Source organism: Hyperolius riggenbachi, chromosome 5 (genome assembly GCF_040937935.1).
Source record: "Hyperolius riggenbachi isolate aHypRig1 chromosome 5, aHypRig1.pri, whole genome shotgun sequence".
NCBI lineage: Eukaryota > Metazoa > Chordata > Amphibia > Anura > Hyperoliidae > Hyperolius > Hyperolius riggenbachi.
Window position 1 is genome coordinate 306,580,072 of NC_090650.1, and position 19,988 is coordinate 306,600,059.

At 43.4% G+C, this 19,988-nt stretch overlaps 1 protein-coding gene across 8 annotated transcripts in view; it reads left to right on the forward strand.

Moving 5' to 3' along the window:
* The first annotated feature begins 10,053 nt into the window (after positions 1-10,053).
* PIEZO2 (piezo type mechanosensitive ion channel component 2) overlaps positions 10,054-19,988 on the forward strand; it is a 474,955-nt gene continuing 465,020 nt past the window's right edge. For all 8 annotated transcript variants that reach the window (XM_068237153.1, XM_068237160.1, XM_068237158.1 and 5 more), the window contains exon 1: positions 10,054-10,472. In XM_068237153.1, coding sequence (XP_068093254.1) covers positions 10,409-10,472 — 64 coding nt within the window. In that variant the 5' untranslated portion in view covers positions 10,054-10,408. The remainder of the gene's footprint in view (positions 10,473-19,988) is intronic.

The window sequence follows — 19,988 nt, forward strand, 5'->3', positions numbered from 1 at the left end:
CTGAGGCCGCTCCTCAAGGGGGGGGGGGGTAATGTAAGGAACCTGGTTCTGTTCTTTTCTGGCCTGCTGGTGGTGGTGGTTTGGACTGCCTGGACTTTTGCACCTTGCCACCAGCAGGGGGGTTATGGACTTACAGCAGTCATGGACTTCTGCTCACCACCAGCAGAGGGCTCTGTGGATTGTGAGTAGCCCTGATGGACAGCAGGCAGCTTGTCTCCTTCCTGGAGTATTTAAGGTCTGCCTCTTCCGCCTGCTGGTTGCCAGAACATTGATCTCCTAGGTCTGAGCTCCTGGACATTCTGATTCCTGATTCCCTGCTCCAGATTCTGTGGATGGCTTCCTGTTTATGAACCTGTATTCTGTCTTGATCTTGTCTTCTGCTTTATCCTTGACTCCGTGTTCTCTGATTACCTGTTGCTGACTTTGCTCTCCTGCTGACTCTGAGATTCTGTCTGATCCCTGGTGTATGACGATTGTGTGTATATTTATATATACTGTACATATATATATTCTGTAGTTAGATAGATAGTCAGGTGTACATTTATCACTACTTCTGAATTATCATGTATATTGCATGACATCGCATTTATGTTGGGTTATTACTACTATTGCTTCTCTGTGTAATTGTATGTATTGCATGTTGCGCATGTGTTTGCACGATATTGCCTTTTAAGTTGGTTTATGAGTATTTCTTAATAAACATCATTTTGCACCTCATTCTCTGTTTCCAGTGTCTGTATGCTGTGAACTGTGGTCAAACCTTGCCCTTGATCTCAGACTCGTTACAATAAACAAACAATCTAAAGAAAATTACCCACATTTTTGCATGTGGAAAATTGTATGCAAAAATCACTATGTGTATGAATGGCCCCTACATGATTTCAGTCAGACTGCACTGGATAAGCACAGCTGTAAAGAGGACATTCAACAGTACACAATCACTGCAATAGGCATTTTCCCAAACATATTTACAACAATATCTACAGTATGCTATCATTTTTAATAGATGTCCTGTGATGTTACTGTACCTGTTCACGGTACGTGTGTGTGACAGGTGCACATTTGTAATACCCATCACTGCATATACCTACCTGTTGTTCAGTGCACCCACCTACCTATGTGAGCGCACGCAGTGTGATATACCACTCGTGCATACCTGTTAACTGCACCTGTGTGACTGCACATTGTATTAGTCAAGTAAGTGCATACCTTTCACTTCACCCCCCCCGATATGGACAAAATAGGTAGAGGCAGAGGCAGACCCAGAGGAAGGCCACCCGGCAGGTCTGTTCGCGGTCGTGCTGATGTGATTTTGTGCGGCCCTGGACCAAAGTACAGTGCTCCGAAGAAGGCACGTCCCATCAACTCCCAAAATTGTTAGGACGTGGTTGACTATTTAACACAGAACACCTCATCTTCCACAGCCACCAGCGCCACTACTAGCACCACATCCGTTCCATTTGACACTTCGCAGGAGTTATTTGGTGGGGAATTAACTGATTCACAGCCACTACCGTTACAACAAGATGAAGGCGTTGAGCAAGTTACACCATCTAAAATGTCTGAGTTAGGCGACACTATGGTCGTAACGTGTGAGGAGGATGATGATGAAGTATTTGCTGTTGTTGTAGTTTATGAGGTGTCTGAGGTAAGCGAAGCTGGGCAGGATGATTATGATGATGACGATCATACGGATGTCACGTGGGATCCTAAGAGACAAGATGACCAAGGGGACAGTTCAGAGGGGGAGTCAGAGAGGAGTAGGAGGAGACGAGTTCCTGAAAGAAGCAGGGGGAGCTCGTCATCAGAAACAGCTGGTGGCAGTGTCCGGCACCATGTATCACCACCTATGGACAGCCAGCCAACATGCCCTTCAACGTCAGCCGCTGATGCCACCATAGTGCCATCACCCCAGGGGGGTTCAGTGGTTTGGACATTTTTTAGAGTGTCTGCCTTAGATCAGAGCAATGCCATCTGTTCTCTCTGCCTCCAAAAATTGAGCCATGGAAAGGCCAACACCCACGTAGGGACAACTGCCTTAATGGGAAGAGCACCTGAGCAAAAGCAGCACACAAAAGAAAAGCCACCCTCCTTCTCATCTTCCTCCTTCAGGTGCAGCATCTTCAGCCGCTTTATCCCTTGCACCTTCACAGCCACCCTCCTCCGCTCCACCTCTCACCTAAAGCAGTTTCTGCTCCTCTGCCCACAGCAGCCAGGTGTCTGAAAAGGAAATCTTTGAGCAGAAGAAGCAAATTTCTGCCAGTCACCCCCTTGCCCGGCGTCTGACAGCTGGCTTGGCGGAACTTTTAGCTCGCCAGCTGTTACCATACCAGCTGGTGGACTCGGAGGCCTTCCGTATATTTGTGGCCATTGGGACACCGCAGTGGAAGATACCAGGCCACAATTATTTCTCTAAAAAGGCGATACCCAAACTGTACCATGAAGTTGAGAGGCAAGTGATGTCATCTCTGGCACACAGCGCTGGGTCAAGGGTCCATCTGACTACGGATGCCTGGTCTGCCAAGCATGGTCAGGGCAGGTACATTACTTACACAGCCCATTGGGTCAACCTGGTGACCTCTGACAAGCAGGGAGTACGTGGCTGTGCAGTGGACCTACTTGTGACACCTCCACTGCTTGCAGGCAGGCCTGCTGCCACTTCCTCTCCTCCTGCTACATCCTCTTCGCTGTTGTCCTCCTCCTTGGCTGAGTGGCAGTTCAACTCTACTGGTGCTGCGATCGCCTCTCCAGCTACACAGCCCCAGCTCCCCAGGGCCTATGCTGCATGCCAGGTACGACGGTGTCATGCCATATTAGACATCTCTTGCCTCAAAGCAGAGAGTCACACTGGAGCAGCTCTCCTGGCTGCTCCTAACAAACAGGTGGATCAGTGGCTGACCCCGCACCAACTGGACATTGGCAACGTGGTGTGTAACAACGGCAGCAATCTAATTTCGGCTTTGAATTTGGGAAAGTTGACACATGTTCATTGCATGGCACATGTACTGAATCTCATCATTCAGAGATTTGTGTCTAAATACCCAGGCTTACAGGACATCCTGAAGCAGGCCAGGAAGTTGTGTGGGCATTGCAGGCGGTCTTACAGGGCCATGGCATGCTTTGCGGATATTCCGCGGAGAAACAACTTGCCGGTGAGACGCTTGATTTGTGATAGCCCGACTCTCTGGAATTCGACCCTGCTAATGTTCGACCGCCTGCTACAACAGGAGCAAGCCATCATCCAGTATCTCTACAACTACAGTAGAAGGGTACAGTCTGGGGAGATGGGGATGTTCTGGCCAAAGAACTGGACACTCATGCGAAATGCCTGCAGGCTCATGCGGCAGTTTGAGGAGGTGACAAACATGGTCGTAGTGAAGGCGCCATCAGCGACTTGATCCCGTATGCTTACTTCCTGGTGCGTGCCTTGCGAAGAGTGGTGGATCAAGTTGTGGACGAGCATGAACAGGAACAGGAGGAAGAGTTGTGGGATCAATTCTCATCAGAACCAGATGTTTCTTCAACACAGAGGGGGGAGGAGGAGGAAGAGTTGTGTAGGGAAGAGGAGTCAGACTCAGATGATGATGAAGGTGTTTTTTTGGAGGAGGAAGCGGCAGAAGAACAACCACAGCAGGTGTCGCAGGGGGCTTGTGCTGCTCAACGTTCCTGTGGTATTGTTCGGGGCTGGGGGGAGGAGGAGAACTTACCTGACGTCACTGAGGAAGAGCAAGAGGAGATAGATAGTACGTCTGGATCCAAATTTGTGCAGATGGTGTCTTTCATGCTGTCCAAACTGTTGAGGGACCCCCGTATAAAAAAACTCAAGGGGAATGAGCTGTACTGGGTGGCCACGCTACTAGACCCCTTGGTATAGGTACAAAGTGGCGGACATGTTACCAACTCACCTGAAGGCAGAAAAGATGCTGCACATGCAGAACAAGCTGGCAACTATGCTTTACAGTGCGTTTAAGGGTGATGTCACAGCACAACGGAATAAAGGTACCACTGCCAGTAATCCTCCTCCCATGTCCACGCAGGCAAGGACAGGACGCTCCAGCAATCTCATGGTGATGTCGGACAGGCGGACGTTCTTTAGTCCAAAGCCTCGCCTTACCCCATCCGGATCCATCCTCCACCAACGCTGCGACCGGCAGGTAGCCGACTACCTGTCCTTAAGTGTGGATGTAGACACTGTGAGCAACGATGAACCCTTGGACTACTGGGTGCGCAGGCTTGACCTTTGGCCAGAGCTGTCCCAATTTGTCATCCAACTTCTGTCTTGCCCTGCCTCAAGCATCCTGTCAGAAAGGACCTTCAGTGCAGCTGGAGGCATTGTCACTGAGAAGAGAAGTCGCCTAGGTCACAAAAATGTTCAGTACCTCACCTTTATCGAAATGAATGAGGCATGGATCCCAGGGGCTACTGCATGCCCGAAGACTAAGTCAGTCCCCACACACAGCATCTCTGCCTGCACGCCGTGTGACTGGCTGCCTGCCCCAAGACTAAGTCGTTCCCCACACAGCATCTCTGCCTGCAGGCCGCTTGACTGTCTTCTCCACCACCACCAACAGGGTCCAGGAAACCAGGCAGATTCCTGAATTTTTAAGGCCGCTGCTAGCAGCGGCCGCTATAATAATTTTTCTGGTGCGTGTACATGCCTGACTAATTTTTCTGGCTGCATTGCAGCTGCAACAACAAAACAAAAGGCATGTACATGTGCCAATTCCCCTTCGTGATTGTTACCATGCCGCGGTGAAGGGGCTTCCGTATCACAATGAAGCAATGACCGACGGCTATATGAGTGTCTCGGGGGGCACACCCCTGATAATAAGGTCGTTGCTTCATTGTGACAGACCAAATTCGATCAGCTGGACACTCAGTCACTGTTGTTCTGTCATTAAACTACCTCAGCCCGACCATATAGGCTTGAAAACCCCCATCGCCTGCACTCTGGCCATGGTGCACACCAGTCCAGCACGGCCGTCACTACACAAAAACAGCTGTTTGCGGTGCGTTACACAGTGAGTTTGCTCTGTCAGTGTGAAGCAGTACACTAATTACACTCCCTGAGTGATGTATACACATGCAAGATGTTTTAAAGCACTTTAGGCCTCCAATTTAGCAATAAAATGTGATTTCTGCCCTTAAAACGCTGCTTTGCGTCAAATCCTGATTTTGTCCGGGGACTTTTGGCATCTATTCCGCTCCGCCATGCCCCCCCCCCCCCTCAGGTGTTAGACCCCTTGAAACATCTTTTCAATCACTTTTGTGGCCATCATAAATGTTTCTAGTTTTCAAAGTTCGCCTCCCCAGTGAAGTCTATTGCGGTTCGTGAAAGTTTGCGTGATTCGAACTTTTGCGGACGTTCCGAAAATCGGAGGTTCAGGCCATCTCTCAAGTTACGATATGATTGGCCCAAATTTGCTGCATTGGAGGTATGGTGTCGTGTGTGTATGGGGGGAGGGGGTGATGGAACTGATGGCCAGAGTTGTGGTGAAGGGCTGCACTTGCTAATAGGTGAAATGAGAAGGGGGAGTTTTAGGTGGTCATCACAGGTGTGAGACGCGGAATAACTTGGGGGCCAAAATGGAGAGGGCTTGGTTTGTAATTATACCTGTTTTGCTTAAAGGGAACCTTAACTGAGAGGCATATGGATTTTTCCTTTTAAAATAATACCAGTTGCCTGGCTCTCCTGCTGATCTTGTGTCTCTAATACTATTAACTACAGCCCCTGAACAAGCATGCAGATGTGCTCTGACTGAAGTCAGACTGGATTAGCTGCATGCTTGTTTCAGGTGTGTGATTCAGCCACTACTGCAGCCAAAGAGATCAGCAGGACTGCCAGGCAACTGGTATTTTCTAAAAGGAAACATCCAAATCCCTCTCAGTTTAGGTTCCCTTTAAAACATTCTGACCTAGAACGGATCTGGGGTCTAAGTAGCCCTTTACACCAAAATTAACTTTCCCAGTATTACCAATGGCTGGATGATAAGATAATATTAAGGATCAGAAATGTAAGGCGTATGCTTATATCAAAATCTGGAGTTAGAGTTAGCGATTCACCAGAGAAGGCCATTGAGATTTCTGTATTTTTCGGACCATAAGACACTCTGGACTATAAGACACTATGGGCCATATGCCCGTCATTAACTTTTTCCCCTGAGTTTTCTCCTAGTTGATCTTTTTTCACATTTGTCAATAAAATGCTTTTAACCCCCCCCCAGCAAGCAAGAAAAAGCTCAAAATAATTTTGATAGTACTTCTACATCTACTTTTGATACTTTTCAATAGCAAAATGCTTAAAAGTTACTTTAAAAAGAAGTTGTAATATTATCGCCTAGGAGAAAACACAGGCGAAAAACTGAATTGCATATGGGCCAGAAAGCAAGAAAATACTTTTGACTGTAATTTTTCATTGGCTTTTGGTACATTTAGTTGAAAAGTGATGGAAAGATATTTTAAATAGAAAATGAAAAATTATCTCAGAGGAGAAAACTTGGGTGAAAAAGTGAATTGCATATGACCCTATGGCCCATATGCAATTCCCCTTTTCTCCTGAGCTTTCTCCTAGGTGATATTTTCACACCTTTTTAGAGCCCATATGCAATTATTTTTTTCCCGAGTTATCTCCTGGGAGATAATTTTCATCTTCTCTATAAACTAAATTTTCACCATTTTAGAATAGAAAAAGTACCCAAAAGTTGGTGAAAACGTACTATCTAATTTATTTTTAGTAATGTCTTGCTTGCTGGTGACTTAAAAAACATTTTATGGCAAGTTGTAAAAATATCACCTAGGAGAAAATTCAGGAGAAAAAGTGAATTGCATATGGGCCCTTGTCATAAGATGCCTTTGAAACCACCAGCAAGAAAACAAATTTAGAGGAAAAAAAATACTAAACCTGGGCCCATATGCAATTAACTTTTCTCCTTAGTTTTCTCCTAGGTGATATTTTTATAACTTGTCATAAAATGCCCTTTGAACCCCAACAAACAAGAAAATACTCAAAATATATTTGTTGGTACCTTTTCACCAACTTTTGGGTACTTTTTCAATTGTTAAAGTGAACCTAAAGCCTGGAAAAAATGAGATTAACTCACCTGGGGCTTCCCTCAGCCCCCTACAGCCGATCGGTGCCCTCGCAGCCCCGCTCTGATGCTCCAGGACCCGCCGGCGAACACTTCCGGTTTGGCCGTCACCGGCCGACAGGCATGGGAACGCGAGTGATTGTTCGCGTTCCCAGCCTGTATATCACCCCCTATGCTGCTACTGCGGCCAGAGCGGGGCTGAGAGGGCACCGATCGGCTGCAGGGGGCTGAGGGAAGCCCCAGGTGAGTTAATCTCATTTTTTTTCCAGGCTTTAGGTTCACTTTAAATGCTGAAACTTTAATTTCAAGAGAAGATAAAAATTATCTCCTGGGAGATAGCTCAGGTGTAAAAGTGAATTGCATATGGGCCCTGGTGTGTTTATAGTGCAGTGGTGTCTTATGGACCTCTCCACCCCAAACTGTCTCTGCGCTACACTGACCAGGTACACTTCACTAGCCCCTGCTTCACCCACCAGATAAGCTACAATACACTGCACTAAACCCTGCTGCCCCACCAACTACACTACACTGCACTACACTAACCCCTGCTGCCCTACCAGCTAAGCTACACTACACTAAAGACTACAGCTGATGACCTTGGGTCTGACATTGGGCCTTATTGTCCATTGAAGACTTGCTTGTTTTCTTGTTTTCAATTATAATGCCTGATAAGATACATAATGCTTTTAATTTGTTAAAGTCCCAGTTAATTTTACAGTTCTACTCCCCCCCCCCCCCCCCTTTCCCTTTATGAAACGAAAAGGTAAAGAAAAAATGAAAAAAAAAAACATTTTTCCTCTAACCATCACTGTGATGCCCTGCATCCAAATTACAGTCAGACTTTCTTTTGCTGCCTACAAAAGCCTACTGTCCAAACTCCTCCTCTGCCAAGTCCCCTTCCCATATTCTGTTTGGGCTGGATGGTGAGCAGCAGTTCAGCCACACCTCTCATCAGAAAATAGACTTCCTCAGAAGGTTATGTGATTGCTTCTGTTTTCATTAAATTAGGGTATTTTGGGCCTTTACTGAAGTGTCATTGATTTGTTTCAATATTAGTGGAAAAGGCAGGAATATTTCTGACCGAGTATCTGACGTCATGAGAGTTAAAGTAAAATTGCTCTTTTTAATTAAATGAAACTCATTTAATACATTTTTTGATTCCTTACGAGTGAAATGCTGCTTAGAATAAGTTGTCTCTAACAACATTTTTCTTAGTTTTAGAAGTTTTTGCTTCACAACAAAGGTGTGAAGATTAGGCGTAAAAGCTTATGAGGAAAATATGAAAATTGAGTTAGTCACAGACAACTGTAATGCAACAGGGCCCTTGACTGATATTTGTCATAATCAGCTGTGTAATGTTTGAGTATATACAGTATATCAGTATGAAAAGGTGTGTCTTATAACATTGTCCGCAAAAATAAAATATGCCCTAACAGCTGACTACAGGAATGATGCACCAGCGTCACCTCCCTTCCCCATTTGATTGGACAAAATTGTTCAGGCCATAGAATTTCATTGGCTCACAAGTCTGTTCGTATGAGGCGGAGTCTGCCAACTTTCATTGAGGTAGTGGACTGGAGGGCAGACAGCAGCCTGTAAAGCTAGAGGAGTGTAGTGTCACAAGGAGGAGCTTATGTGTTCCAAAAATCCAGTACAGTAAGCCAGTGACACTGCAACATCCCTTGGAGCTTTGTGAGCAGCCTCCACCTTCTGGACTGCAATGAGACATAGCAGCTTCTAAGATGCATCTCCCAATCCTCCTGTCACTCAGCACTGGGTCCTCTTGGGGATAATCTTTGGGGAGTCTCTGACATTTCTAGGCTTTGGATCCCATAGCACGTTTGGAATAAAAGAAAACTGATACTTCTCTAGAGACAGATCAGACTATATACCTGAATTTGCCATAGAACTTATTCTGTTATGGGAAACCATGATTTGTCCCTTCCCTGAGCAGAGAAAGAGAACCTGCTCTGAGCACAAGATTCTGCAAAGGTCCAGCACCGAGGAGCCCACTCTGCCTGGGATTTGATGTCCTGGATATGCAAGGGCAATGCTGAGAGCTTGCTTCTGAGCGATGCTGACCTGTGTACTCTCTGCCCTTGGCTGGACATAGAGGCTATGGGAATTTAATAGTTGGTGCACACAGTGCTTCTGCTTGCTTTTTATCTGCACATAGAGTTGTACATAGAGATCCTGAAGTGATGGCATCAGAAGTGGTGTGTGGGCTCATCTTCAGATTGCTTCTTCCACTCTGCCTTGTTGTTGGTGAGTAATATCCTTCCACTGCTAAGGACACTGCAATACACATATTTACACAAACTGTGCCTTACTGCAGTTATCTTATTACTATATAATAATGGACCATCTACTTTTTGTTATATAGCGTATATAGCTTGGACAGACATTTTTAGCCATGTAGTGCCTCACTAAATACTACTGAATAATAATAATACAGTAACAATAATTATTATCATTATAGTAATAACAATAAAAATCTGAAGAATATTGCAGTAAAAAAACCCCAGAAAGATTAACTACTAGCCTTTTTGTTAAAAAGATTTAAAACTATGTAGTAGTAATAATAATGAAAATAATAATACTAATATAATAATTAATAACAATACAAAGGATGGGTCAGTCAAGAACAGCCACCACTTCTACTACCACCACCTACTAGTAATAAGAATATTTCTGTTTTTGACTATCCATTCCTTTCTCTAACATCCCTTTCCCTCACTTCCTTTCCCTCTGTGCAGTGCTGACACTTGTAAGCAGCACGTTTACTAAACTATAGAAGAAAAGGCTTTCCCTCCCAGCAGCTAATAATCTGTCGATAATATCTCTAACCTATGCAGTTGCACAGTGTGAGCGCAGCTGAGGCAGAAAGAGTTAAAGTTTGGAGGTGGGACTGAGCTGGCCCTGACAGACTGGGAGGAAAAGGGTCAGGACAGCAGGGGGAAGAGAGGAACGCTGCACCTTATGGAGAGCCTTCAGCCTGTTGTCATGGCAGGTCCCCTTTGTCAGTGAGTTGTGCCCGGACAGCGCAGTGCCAGTGATCTCCTCCGGCAAGTGCCTGGTCCTCATGCATGGAGCCAGGGCAGAGAGGTGCAGTCTCTCTACTTCTGCAGCTGCAGCGACTCGGGCTGGCTGGGAAATGTTGGAGCGGAGCGCAGGCAGAGTGTGAAAAGTTTAGGGGGTCATGCTCCTTGCCTGCCCCCCACTGATCTCACCTATGCCTCGGCTGGAAAGTACTGCAGGGAAGTGACTGGCACACGCGACTCTCTATTCTGAGTAGCTGGAGCGATCGTCCTCAGAAAGTGATGGCATCAGAGGTTATGTGTGGGCTCATCTTCAGACTACTGCTCCCAGTCTGTCTTCTCGTGGGTGAGTGGCTACATTTAGCTTACAAAAAAACAATGCTGCCGAATAATTATATTGATCAGGAAAGCTTTTTACACCTTCTCTAACTTTTTCTGCCTAGACTAATCCCCACATACCTCATTTATTTGTATTTTATGTTTCTGTGTGATTAATATATACTAGTGGTAATTACTATTAATGGTAGCAGAATGTTAGATTTTACTTACAAATAAATGAATAGAGTGCTCTATGTTAGAGCTTTGCAGAGGTTGACGACACCTGGCTTTGTATACTTGTGTGACTGTCACTGACAACAGCCTAGTGAGATGATCTTATCTTACTTCAGGGAAATTCAGTAAGGTTCACCATACATGTATCAATTTTTCTGGATGATTTGATGACTTTGATGGAATCTGCCAGAGATGATCTATTGTCCCAAAAGGTAGTCATACACCATAGAATTTTTTTTTTTAATTTAATTAGACATTCGATTAGACAACAAAAAATCGAATTGGCTAAAAATAGTAGTGGTGGATTATTGTGTTTACGATCGACATCACGATTGGAATACAGAATCACAATGTTGGTTCTTGGTGATGTCGCTTGTGATGTTGATCACAGTGTAAATTGAAAACAAAGTTGTACAGTATATGGCCAGCTAAACATTCCCGATCGATCGACTGTCAGTTGATTTTGGGCAGTTTATTGATTGAACGTGTGATTGGAAAATTTCTGTGAAGTGAGCAGGGGAGGAGTAGTAAGGGGAACCATGGCCACAAAGCGTCGTACACGGTCAATCGCTTTAAATGTTCTCGATTTTTCCTGCAATCTATTTGCGATCGAGTAGACAAGGGATTAGTATTGATCCCCACTACTCAAACAATTTTCAATCAGCGAGTGATCAATTGGCTGCCATATTGGGGTGTTGGCGACCCAAGTGCATCCATCACAGTTATCTCTCCATATCACCTCCTTCATTCAGTGCAGGAGATAGATCGCTGTGCTGGACACATACAATGATGCCCCAGGTGTTTTTCAGTGTAATATTTGCACAGAACTGTCCTAATCAATCACACCCATAGTATGGAGTCAGATGTATAAGCTCAGTATATTCATATCCCTTATTGAAAATGATGCTTTGCTTATGGTGCAGCTGGCTTCATGACAGATCTTGCTGGCTGACTATGATACGCATATTTTTATATTGACGCCTTCTTTGCGGAGTCATTTTAAAAGCACCCCATGATGCTAAACACCTTTATTTGTGGATGCCCCACCATAGCTCTTACCACAGGACTGTACTATCCTGTAAATTAGGCCGTGTAACAACTTTGACCACATTTTAGAGACAAAAAATGGTAGAAATGGATGCAGACAAGTGATTAGCAATCTTCCTCAGGAACATTAATATTTCAGCGAACACTTTCATCTGTTCTAGGATGTGCAGGCTGTAATGTTTCACAACCCAATGCAGCGCACAATAGAGAGCTATGGAATATTCAGTGGAGGCTTGACTAATTACTTTCCTCTTTTTATTGTGGAACAACACTTTAAATAATGATATACGCAATATAAAAATAAACAATAATCACCTTCCCCAAATCATCTTACCTAGAACTAAGCAACAGTTTGGCAAGGCTAGTTGGTTATCTCCAAAACCATCTGACATGTCTGTTAAACTTGGCACAGTGCTGGAGAGATGTGACCAAGGAATGGCTGATCCATATACATATGGAATAAACATTGTGAAGGATGGCATCACTTAACTTGTATATTTATTTTTGCAAAAATATGAGGAGTGAATTATTTTAGCACCAGCACTTTTCTATACCACAGAGTATGATGTGGGATCTGTTATTCTATATGAAGGGCATAGCATAGCACATAACATATAGACCAATTACTCTACACTGTCTTCTAGCCCTGGGGGGCAATTCACTTTAGCACACATTACCCTCTACTCATTTTTAAGGTTGTGAAATACAGTGGAAGGTCTACCTGATTGCAAGCTCTTTTGACTCAGTGTTCTTTAGACATGATGTGGCATTTGCTTTGAACAGAAAGTAATTTTAAAGTTCACAGAGAGCTTTTGGATTCATTGCTGAGGGGTAGACACAATACCATTAATAATGCTTAGTACGTTTGGTAGCTGAGAGGGCTATACTTCTCCTGCTTTGTAGAAAAAAAAAGTCTGAAAGAAGTCTTGCTTGCTGAGATCCACATCTGTATTGTCGCTTCGGGGTATGTGTGGTCAGCAGTCAGTTTCTGGCTTTGCCTACAAGCTCTCAGCCAGACTGAAAGATGCATTTAACTGAGCAGCAGCTGTGGAGGTCTTAAGCCCGTGCTCTGTTGTCTGCTGTATTTTTACTAGGTAGACGTCTACAGAGGGGTCACTGAGGATCTTAAGTTTACATAATCAGGGAGAAGGAAGTTTAGAACATGTTTGCAGTGTTTGTTCTACTGAACCCAATGATCCCACTTTTTCATGCAAATCAGGAAGATTGTCCCACTTGGGCTGTAGAAATCTTCATATACTTGTTCATTGAATGATAAGCTGGGACTTTCAGTTCTCTAGAGCTGCAGTCTGCTTATTCTTGCTGCTGATGGGAATCTTTGCTTCCCTGCATTAAGCTAGAATAACCCATTTATTTGTCTGCAGTAGACCAAGGACAAAGCCTATCTATAGCCTTCCTCCAGCACTTATGAAATCCTGCAAAATGCATTAGTACGTGGATAGGTCAGATAGATCTGCTGCTTATACCCTGATTTTATGCATTTTTGTCCATAACGCCAGTCCTAAGATAAGATCTCACAGATCTATAATGGATATGGGATGTTAATGGTTCAGATCTGTACACAAGAGTTATATTTGAGTAAACAGACGTCTCACATAGTTAAATATAATTAATTATGGGGCCATTCACGGTTCTCCATGTTTTATGACAAAGAATGCTTTGTGGGGAATACCGGGGCCGTGCCATAGACTAGTATGCTTCACAGTGACATATTTCCGCCATTATAAACACATTGCCGGATTAATTATCTTCATAGACATGATAGGATATCTGCATCCATTCAGACGCCAAACGGAAGTAAGAAGCCTTGTACAGCATGAAGCAAGTACCATTATTTGGATTCCAGCATTACCATGTAACAGTAAAATGGAGGCATCCCATCCTGAAATCTCTATGTAATTATCAAAGGCTTGAGTCAAGAGGATTGTGATGATCAGATCAGATCAGACAGCTGCTATGGTACCCAACAAACCAAGGGGGCCCACTATCTCATGCTGCATTAGGATTCATCGGCAAAACAAACTGCATTTGGCAAATCATTTAGGGTTAAAGGGGCATATGCACCATGCAGTGCTAGGTGTTATTCATTCAGTTTATGAAATAAACCTTTGTTTAAAGGACAACTGAAGTGAGAAGAATATGGAGGTTGCCATATTTATTTCCTTTTAAACAATACCATATGGCTGCCTGTTGATCTATTTGGCCCCATTAGTGTCTGAATAACACCAGATACAAACATGCAGCTATTCTTGTCAATTCTGACAAAATTGTCAAACCTCTGATCTGTTGCATGCTTGTTTAGGGTGTATAGTTAAAAGTATTAGAGGCAGAGGATCAGCAGGGGAGCCAGGCAACTGGTATTACTTAATATGAAATACATTTGGCAGCCTTCTTAACCCTCTTGCTACAGTTGTCCTTTAAGTGAGGTTGCTTCAAATATGGACGTGAAAAAGCTGGATGTCCATAAATGATTGTGCTACGAGACTCTGTTATGATTTACAATATGTAGTCAAACCGCTACCTCCTTTCTTGCTAGGGGGTGAATTACCAAATAATAGGCCTAACTTCAGCTAACAATAAATCTTGTAGATCACACACTAGAGGGAGTATTTTTGCTTGAAAATGTCCATTAGTAGACAGTGCAATACTTTAGGGAGTCCTGTAGATAAACTTAGATATAGTAGGGCTTAGTTAACAATGTGCTTTTATTAACAGGGGAAATTCAGACTTTTGGGGATTTAATATGCTTTATGCAGAATAAAAAGAGTTTGTGTGGCGCAATTCTGTATAAATAGTAAAATGAAGCATAGAAAGTACTGTAAATTCGATCCGTTATGGAGGAGAATGTGGTTCTCGGAAGTGCCAAAGATAGCAATACATAATCCTCACTTCATATCTCTACGGGAACATGTGATGAGAGGTATAGGAGGGTGTACTGTCATTTCCCCTGTGTGTCACTGTGTAGGATGGGTGATGAGTAACATTCAGTAACAGTGATGCATCCTAGTGGGGTAACATTGATGCGTCATAGTGATAGCACAGTTCAGGAGCATTGATGCATCATATAAGTCTATATGTTGACTCGAGTGACAGCATTATTTTCCAGGTGGCGGTCAGCAGGGACTGGCATCTTTTACTGCACTGGGTATGATGTCACTGCATTTGCGGAATGCTGGTTTTCATGCTTGGACAACCTTATATTTGAGGAAATACACGTTACAGTGTGAAGCGGAAAGATTGAATATGTCAGTTAAGTCTGGGTCACAGTTACTTTAATGATCTAGTGTTGCTTTTCCGAGACCTTTCCTTTTTCATATCCATTTTTCCATGTTACTATAGACATACTATTACTTATCTTACAAAGCTTCACTAAAGACTTCTCAGCTGAAAATGTCATCCAATATCAAAACAACACACACATATACTGTACGTTAGCCTGGAATAGGAACTTGTATGATGCTTGAGCTCTGAATGAATAGGACTAATACAGCAGGTACCACACCAGCATAACATGATTATTGACTATCTGAGCATTTTCAGCAGTACATTGTGGACTATAATTTAGTATTTTCCTAAACTTTAATGCCAGTGGGTCTGATCTTTAAAGAGAGCTACAAGGAACTTGGGAGTGACAGTGGAGCACTTTCCAGGGAGTAATGGCAGGGGTGTAACTACAGGGCAGCAGCCCTGCGATCGCATGGGGGCCTAGAGCTGTGGGGGGCCCCAACTACTAACCTACCCTTCCACTGATGCAGGTTTTTGTGGCTACACTTGTTATGCGTGTGAAGATTATGATTTATGACCCTTGTGAGATGGGCCCCAAGGTCGTTAAGGGCACTAAGGGGAGGCAAGGGAAGGGATGTGGACATTGGTGGGGGGGCTCATTCAAAGTTTTTCGGGGGGGGGGGGCCATGAATTGTAGTTATGCCACTGGGTAATTGGGTAGATGCAGTTACCTTCCTCAACCCCTCAGCATCCATTTGTATCTGCCTGGAGAAACCTGATTGGTTGCTCTGAGCAAATGCTTACATTTTGTACCAGTTTTCTCTCCAAATTGAATCTAACTGGCTGCTCTTGGAATCGTCTTTTGCTTAAACTTTCTTTGCTCTTTATCACCCATAGCAACTCATCATCAAATGTTTCATGATCTGCCATAATAATTGGTAATAATCGAAATTTCATTGGCCGACGTATATTTCGGTGAGTCACACCCCCTCATAGTTTTGTGCAATACCTTATTAAAGGACAATTTTAAAGGACAATTATTGTAAAACTTAAAATACATACAAAATACATTTCTCCCAGAGTAAAATAGACCATACATGACTTTTTTCCTATGTTGCGGTCACTTACAGTAGGTAGTGAAAATCTGACAGAGCTGTTAGATTTTGGACTGGTCCAGTTGGCGTCTTTGTATAGATCCTTTTCAGGGAATGCAAGTAATGTAAAGGTGCCCAGCAATGGTACAATTCTTCACTAAAGGTGATTTTTCGATGCGATTTGAATGATCGTAACTAATCAGAAGGCAATTATCGATTGATCACATTTACGGAATGATTCTTTTTTTAAATGCAATCATAAAATCCAACTTTTGGATCGATTTTATCCTATTTAGCAATTGACCAAAGAATTATTCCTTATCGACTGCCTTCATAAAAGGTGAATTTTCTATACATTTCGACCATAAAAATCGCATTGAAAGATTGCATTTGGTGAAAAAATGGTACCGTTAATGGGCACCTTAAGGAATAAAAGTAATACTAAGAATCTCTTATGAACTAGTCCAAAATCTGTCAGATCTGTCAGCTTTTTACTACCTACTGTAGGTGACAGCAACATATGAAAAAAGCAATTTATAGTGCGTTTTACTCTGGGAGAAATGTATTTTTTTATATGTATGTATTTTAAAATTTAAATTTTTTTGCTATAGTGGTCCTTAAATGAACCCAAGAATGAAAAGATGCGTCATTGTGGTATGAATATTTGTGTTGATTGGAAGACCAAGAGGACATACTGTATTATGACAATCACCTTCATTTCTAATGCAGTTTTAAAATGATACTGTACTTATTGTATGCTAAGTGCTCCAAGAAAACCAGTGGGTGATTAATTCTCATTGACTGTAAAATACAAATTGTAAGCTCATAATATCAGCCGGACCCTTCCCCTCTATCGTCTTTATCATTGCTCAGCAATTTGCCACACTTGTATTATGTGTTATGTTTGTGCTATGGGTATGCTATGCACACAGTTATATTACTGCTATGTGGTTGTGGCTGGATAGTGTACTGGTAAAGGGATCTGCCTCTGACACACTGAGGAGATCTCTGACACAGGAGAATCTTCCTGTTTAGAAAGACTCCCTAATACTGATAATGCCTATAGAGCATGTCCTAGTGGCTGCAACTCTGGAGCTTTGAGTCCGCCAGGAGAAAAGCACAATATAAGGCCTGGAACCCACTGCAACTCGCAAAACGCAATCCCTAGCGTTTTTATTCAGAGTTTTGTAAGCGATTTCATGAGCGTTTTCCGGCGCTTTTGGGAGAGATTTTAAAAAGTGTAAGCTTTTTGCCAGCGATTGTGTAGCGATTTGCAATTAGCGATTTTAATTCTGATTGGTCCTTTCAATGTATTAGAATTTTATTACAGCTTGCAATCACACTCAAATCGCTATGTGTAGCGATTCATGAGTGATTTGCCAGCACTTCAATACATTACATTGAAGCGCAAATGCTCCCAAAATGCTGCATGTCCTGCAAATGCGATTTTGCTAATCACAATCGCTACTTTGGAATTTGTTACATTTATTTACATTGGCAGAGCGTTTAGGGAAAGCGCTAGTGATTTAAAGTGCTCCCTAATTGCTCAAAAAATCGATCTAGTGGGTTCCAGCCCTCAATGTTTGCTATCTATTTTATAGTCTACAGTGGCACAGAAGGTAGTGCTAAAGAAAAGACAATATTTTGTCTATAGATAGTACCAAAAGGAGATTTGAAGGTATGGACAGGTTAGGAACACATCTCCATACTCTGTCTTGGGAATTTGGGACTTTACAGATATTTACAAAATAACAGGGATATCCATGGAGGACAGACTAAGAAGAAAGGTAGAGGCGTAGTTCTTGGGGCGGGTGACTAATGCGGAAAGTAACGCGGTCTGCGTTCCCTGCAACAATTAATCTTTGTGCAGTGCATTCGCATAAGCCAGCACATATTTTTCTCCTTGGTAATAGTTACTGTCACAGCTTTGTATGTATTCTGTGTATGGTCCATTCACCCATTCATTCAATCCTACAAATGCCACATTTCCTGCCTGCTGTGCTGTCTGTATTGCTATGAGATGATGTACATGCAGAGGAGAGCCTTATGTAACATCTGCTGTACTTTGTTAAACATTTGTCTGGGTATTGTGTTATATTAGTGCCTGCAGCTGATAGTGGATGGTCTACCCCTCCCCAACAGCAGTCTCCTCCTTCCCACCAGCCAGGGTGCAGCCTCAAGATAAGACAGCAAAGCATTTTGCTATATGAATATTGTCACAGTAAACAAAAATATAGCACATAGAGCAGTCTGACTGACAGAACAAAACCCAAGTCTCACTGCAGCGCTGATATCATCACATCTCCCACAAAAACTGTGTGTATTTTGGATGGGGAAATATAAAAGAAAATGAGGTGTTAAATGATTTGTTAAAAAAATAATAAAAAATCTGTCATCAGAATAACATTAGATTACTTTGTAGGATAATGGGTGCTATAGTAAGTGATATGGAGACGGAGTGATAGTTTACATGGCAATAGCAATGATTGGTTTTCCCAAACTAGGATTCACCGACAATCTGGCCAGTCTCTGGAGTACTAGCGAATCTGCTGCTTGTGAACTGGTAAAGGGGCTCTGTGGACCATGCGAAGATTCCCTCCACTGTATGCATTTTAAGGCAGAGGGCCCCACTCCCTCAGGCCTGGAACCCACTGAAATCCGCAAACGCAAAACGCAACCGCTAGCGTTTTGCATGAGCGGTTTGCAAGCGGATTCATGCGAGTTTTCGGTCGCGTTTTGCAACAGTGTATTTTTTTCCTCAGCGGTTGTGTAGCGTTTTGCGTTTCGCGTTTTTATCCTGATTGGTCCTGTGAATTATTTTTAATTTTGTTACAGTGTGCTGAACCGCAAAACGCTAGCAAAACCGCTCAGTTTAGGTTTTGCTGAGCGTTTCTGCTAGTGTTTCAATACTTTACATTGAAGCGCTAACGCTCCCAAAATGCTGCAGGTCCTGCGTTTGCGTTTCTGGGAAACGCAAACGCTCCTGTGGAAGTTGCCCCATCCATTAACATCAGCTGAGCGTTTTGGCAAAACGCTAGCGTATCGCAGCGCTGCCAAAATGCTCAAAAAAAAACGCTCTTGTGGGTTCCAGCCCTCAGAGCATGGACCCTACTTAGCATTTATTCCCACTACTTAATCCTTAAAAAAAACTCACTAAAAAACAGTGTGAGGGCTGGTGCACACCGAGCGGCTTTTTGGGCGTTTTCAGATCCGCTTGCGGCTGCGGATCTGCTTGGTCAATGTATCTCAATGGGGTGGTGCACACCAGAGCGGGAGGCGTTTTGCAGAAACGAAAAATGCCTGGGTGAGGCATTTTTTGGATTGCGGATGCGTTTCTGCCTCAATGTTAAGTATAGGAAAAACGCAAATCGCTCTGAAAAACGGCACTTCAGAGCGGTTTGCCAGGCGGTTTTGTTACAGAAGCTGTTCAGTAACAGCTTTACTGTAACAATATATGAAATCTACTATACTGAAAACCGCAGCAGCAATCCGCAAAACGCTAGCAAAACGCCTCATAAAAATAAAAAAAAGCGTTTAAAAATCTGCTAGCATTTTGCGGATCTGCTAGCGGGTTTTGGTGTGCACCAGCCCTTAGAGCTGGAACCCACTAGAGCGTTTTTTTTGTTTTAAGAACGCTTTAATTCGCTAGCGATTTCCCTAAACTCTCTGCCAATGTAAATAGATGGGATAAATTCCACAGTAGCGATTGCGGTACTTATCCGTTAGCCGGGCGCATCCGGCAGGTGGCGCTAATTACTATTCCCCCTCCATGCCGACATGGATAGTAGGGAAAGATGTAACTCTGGTGGAGTTTTGTCGCCACCTAGAGGATGCGCCCGGCTAACGGATAAGTACCGCGATTGCTATTAGTCAATGACAATCACAGGACATGCAGCATTTTGGGGGTGTTTGCGCATCAATGTAAA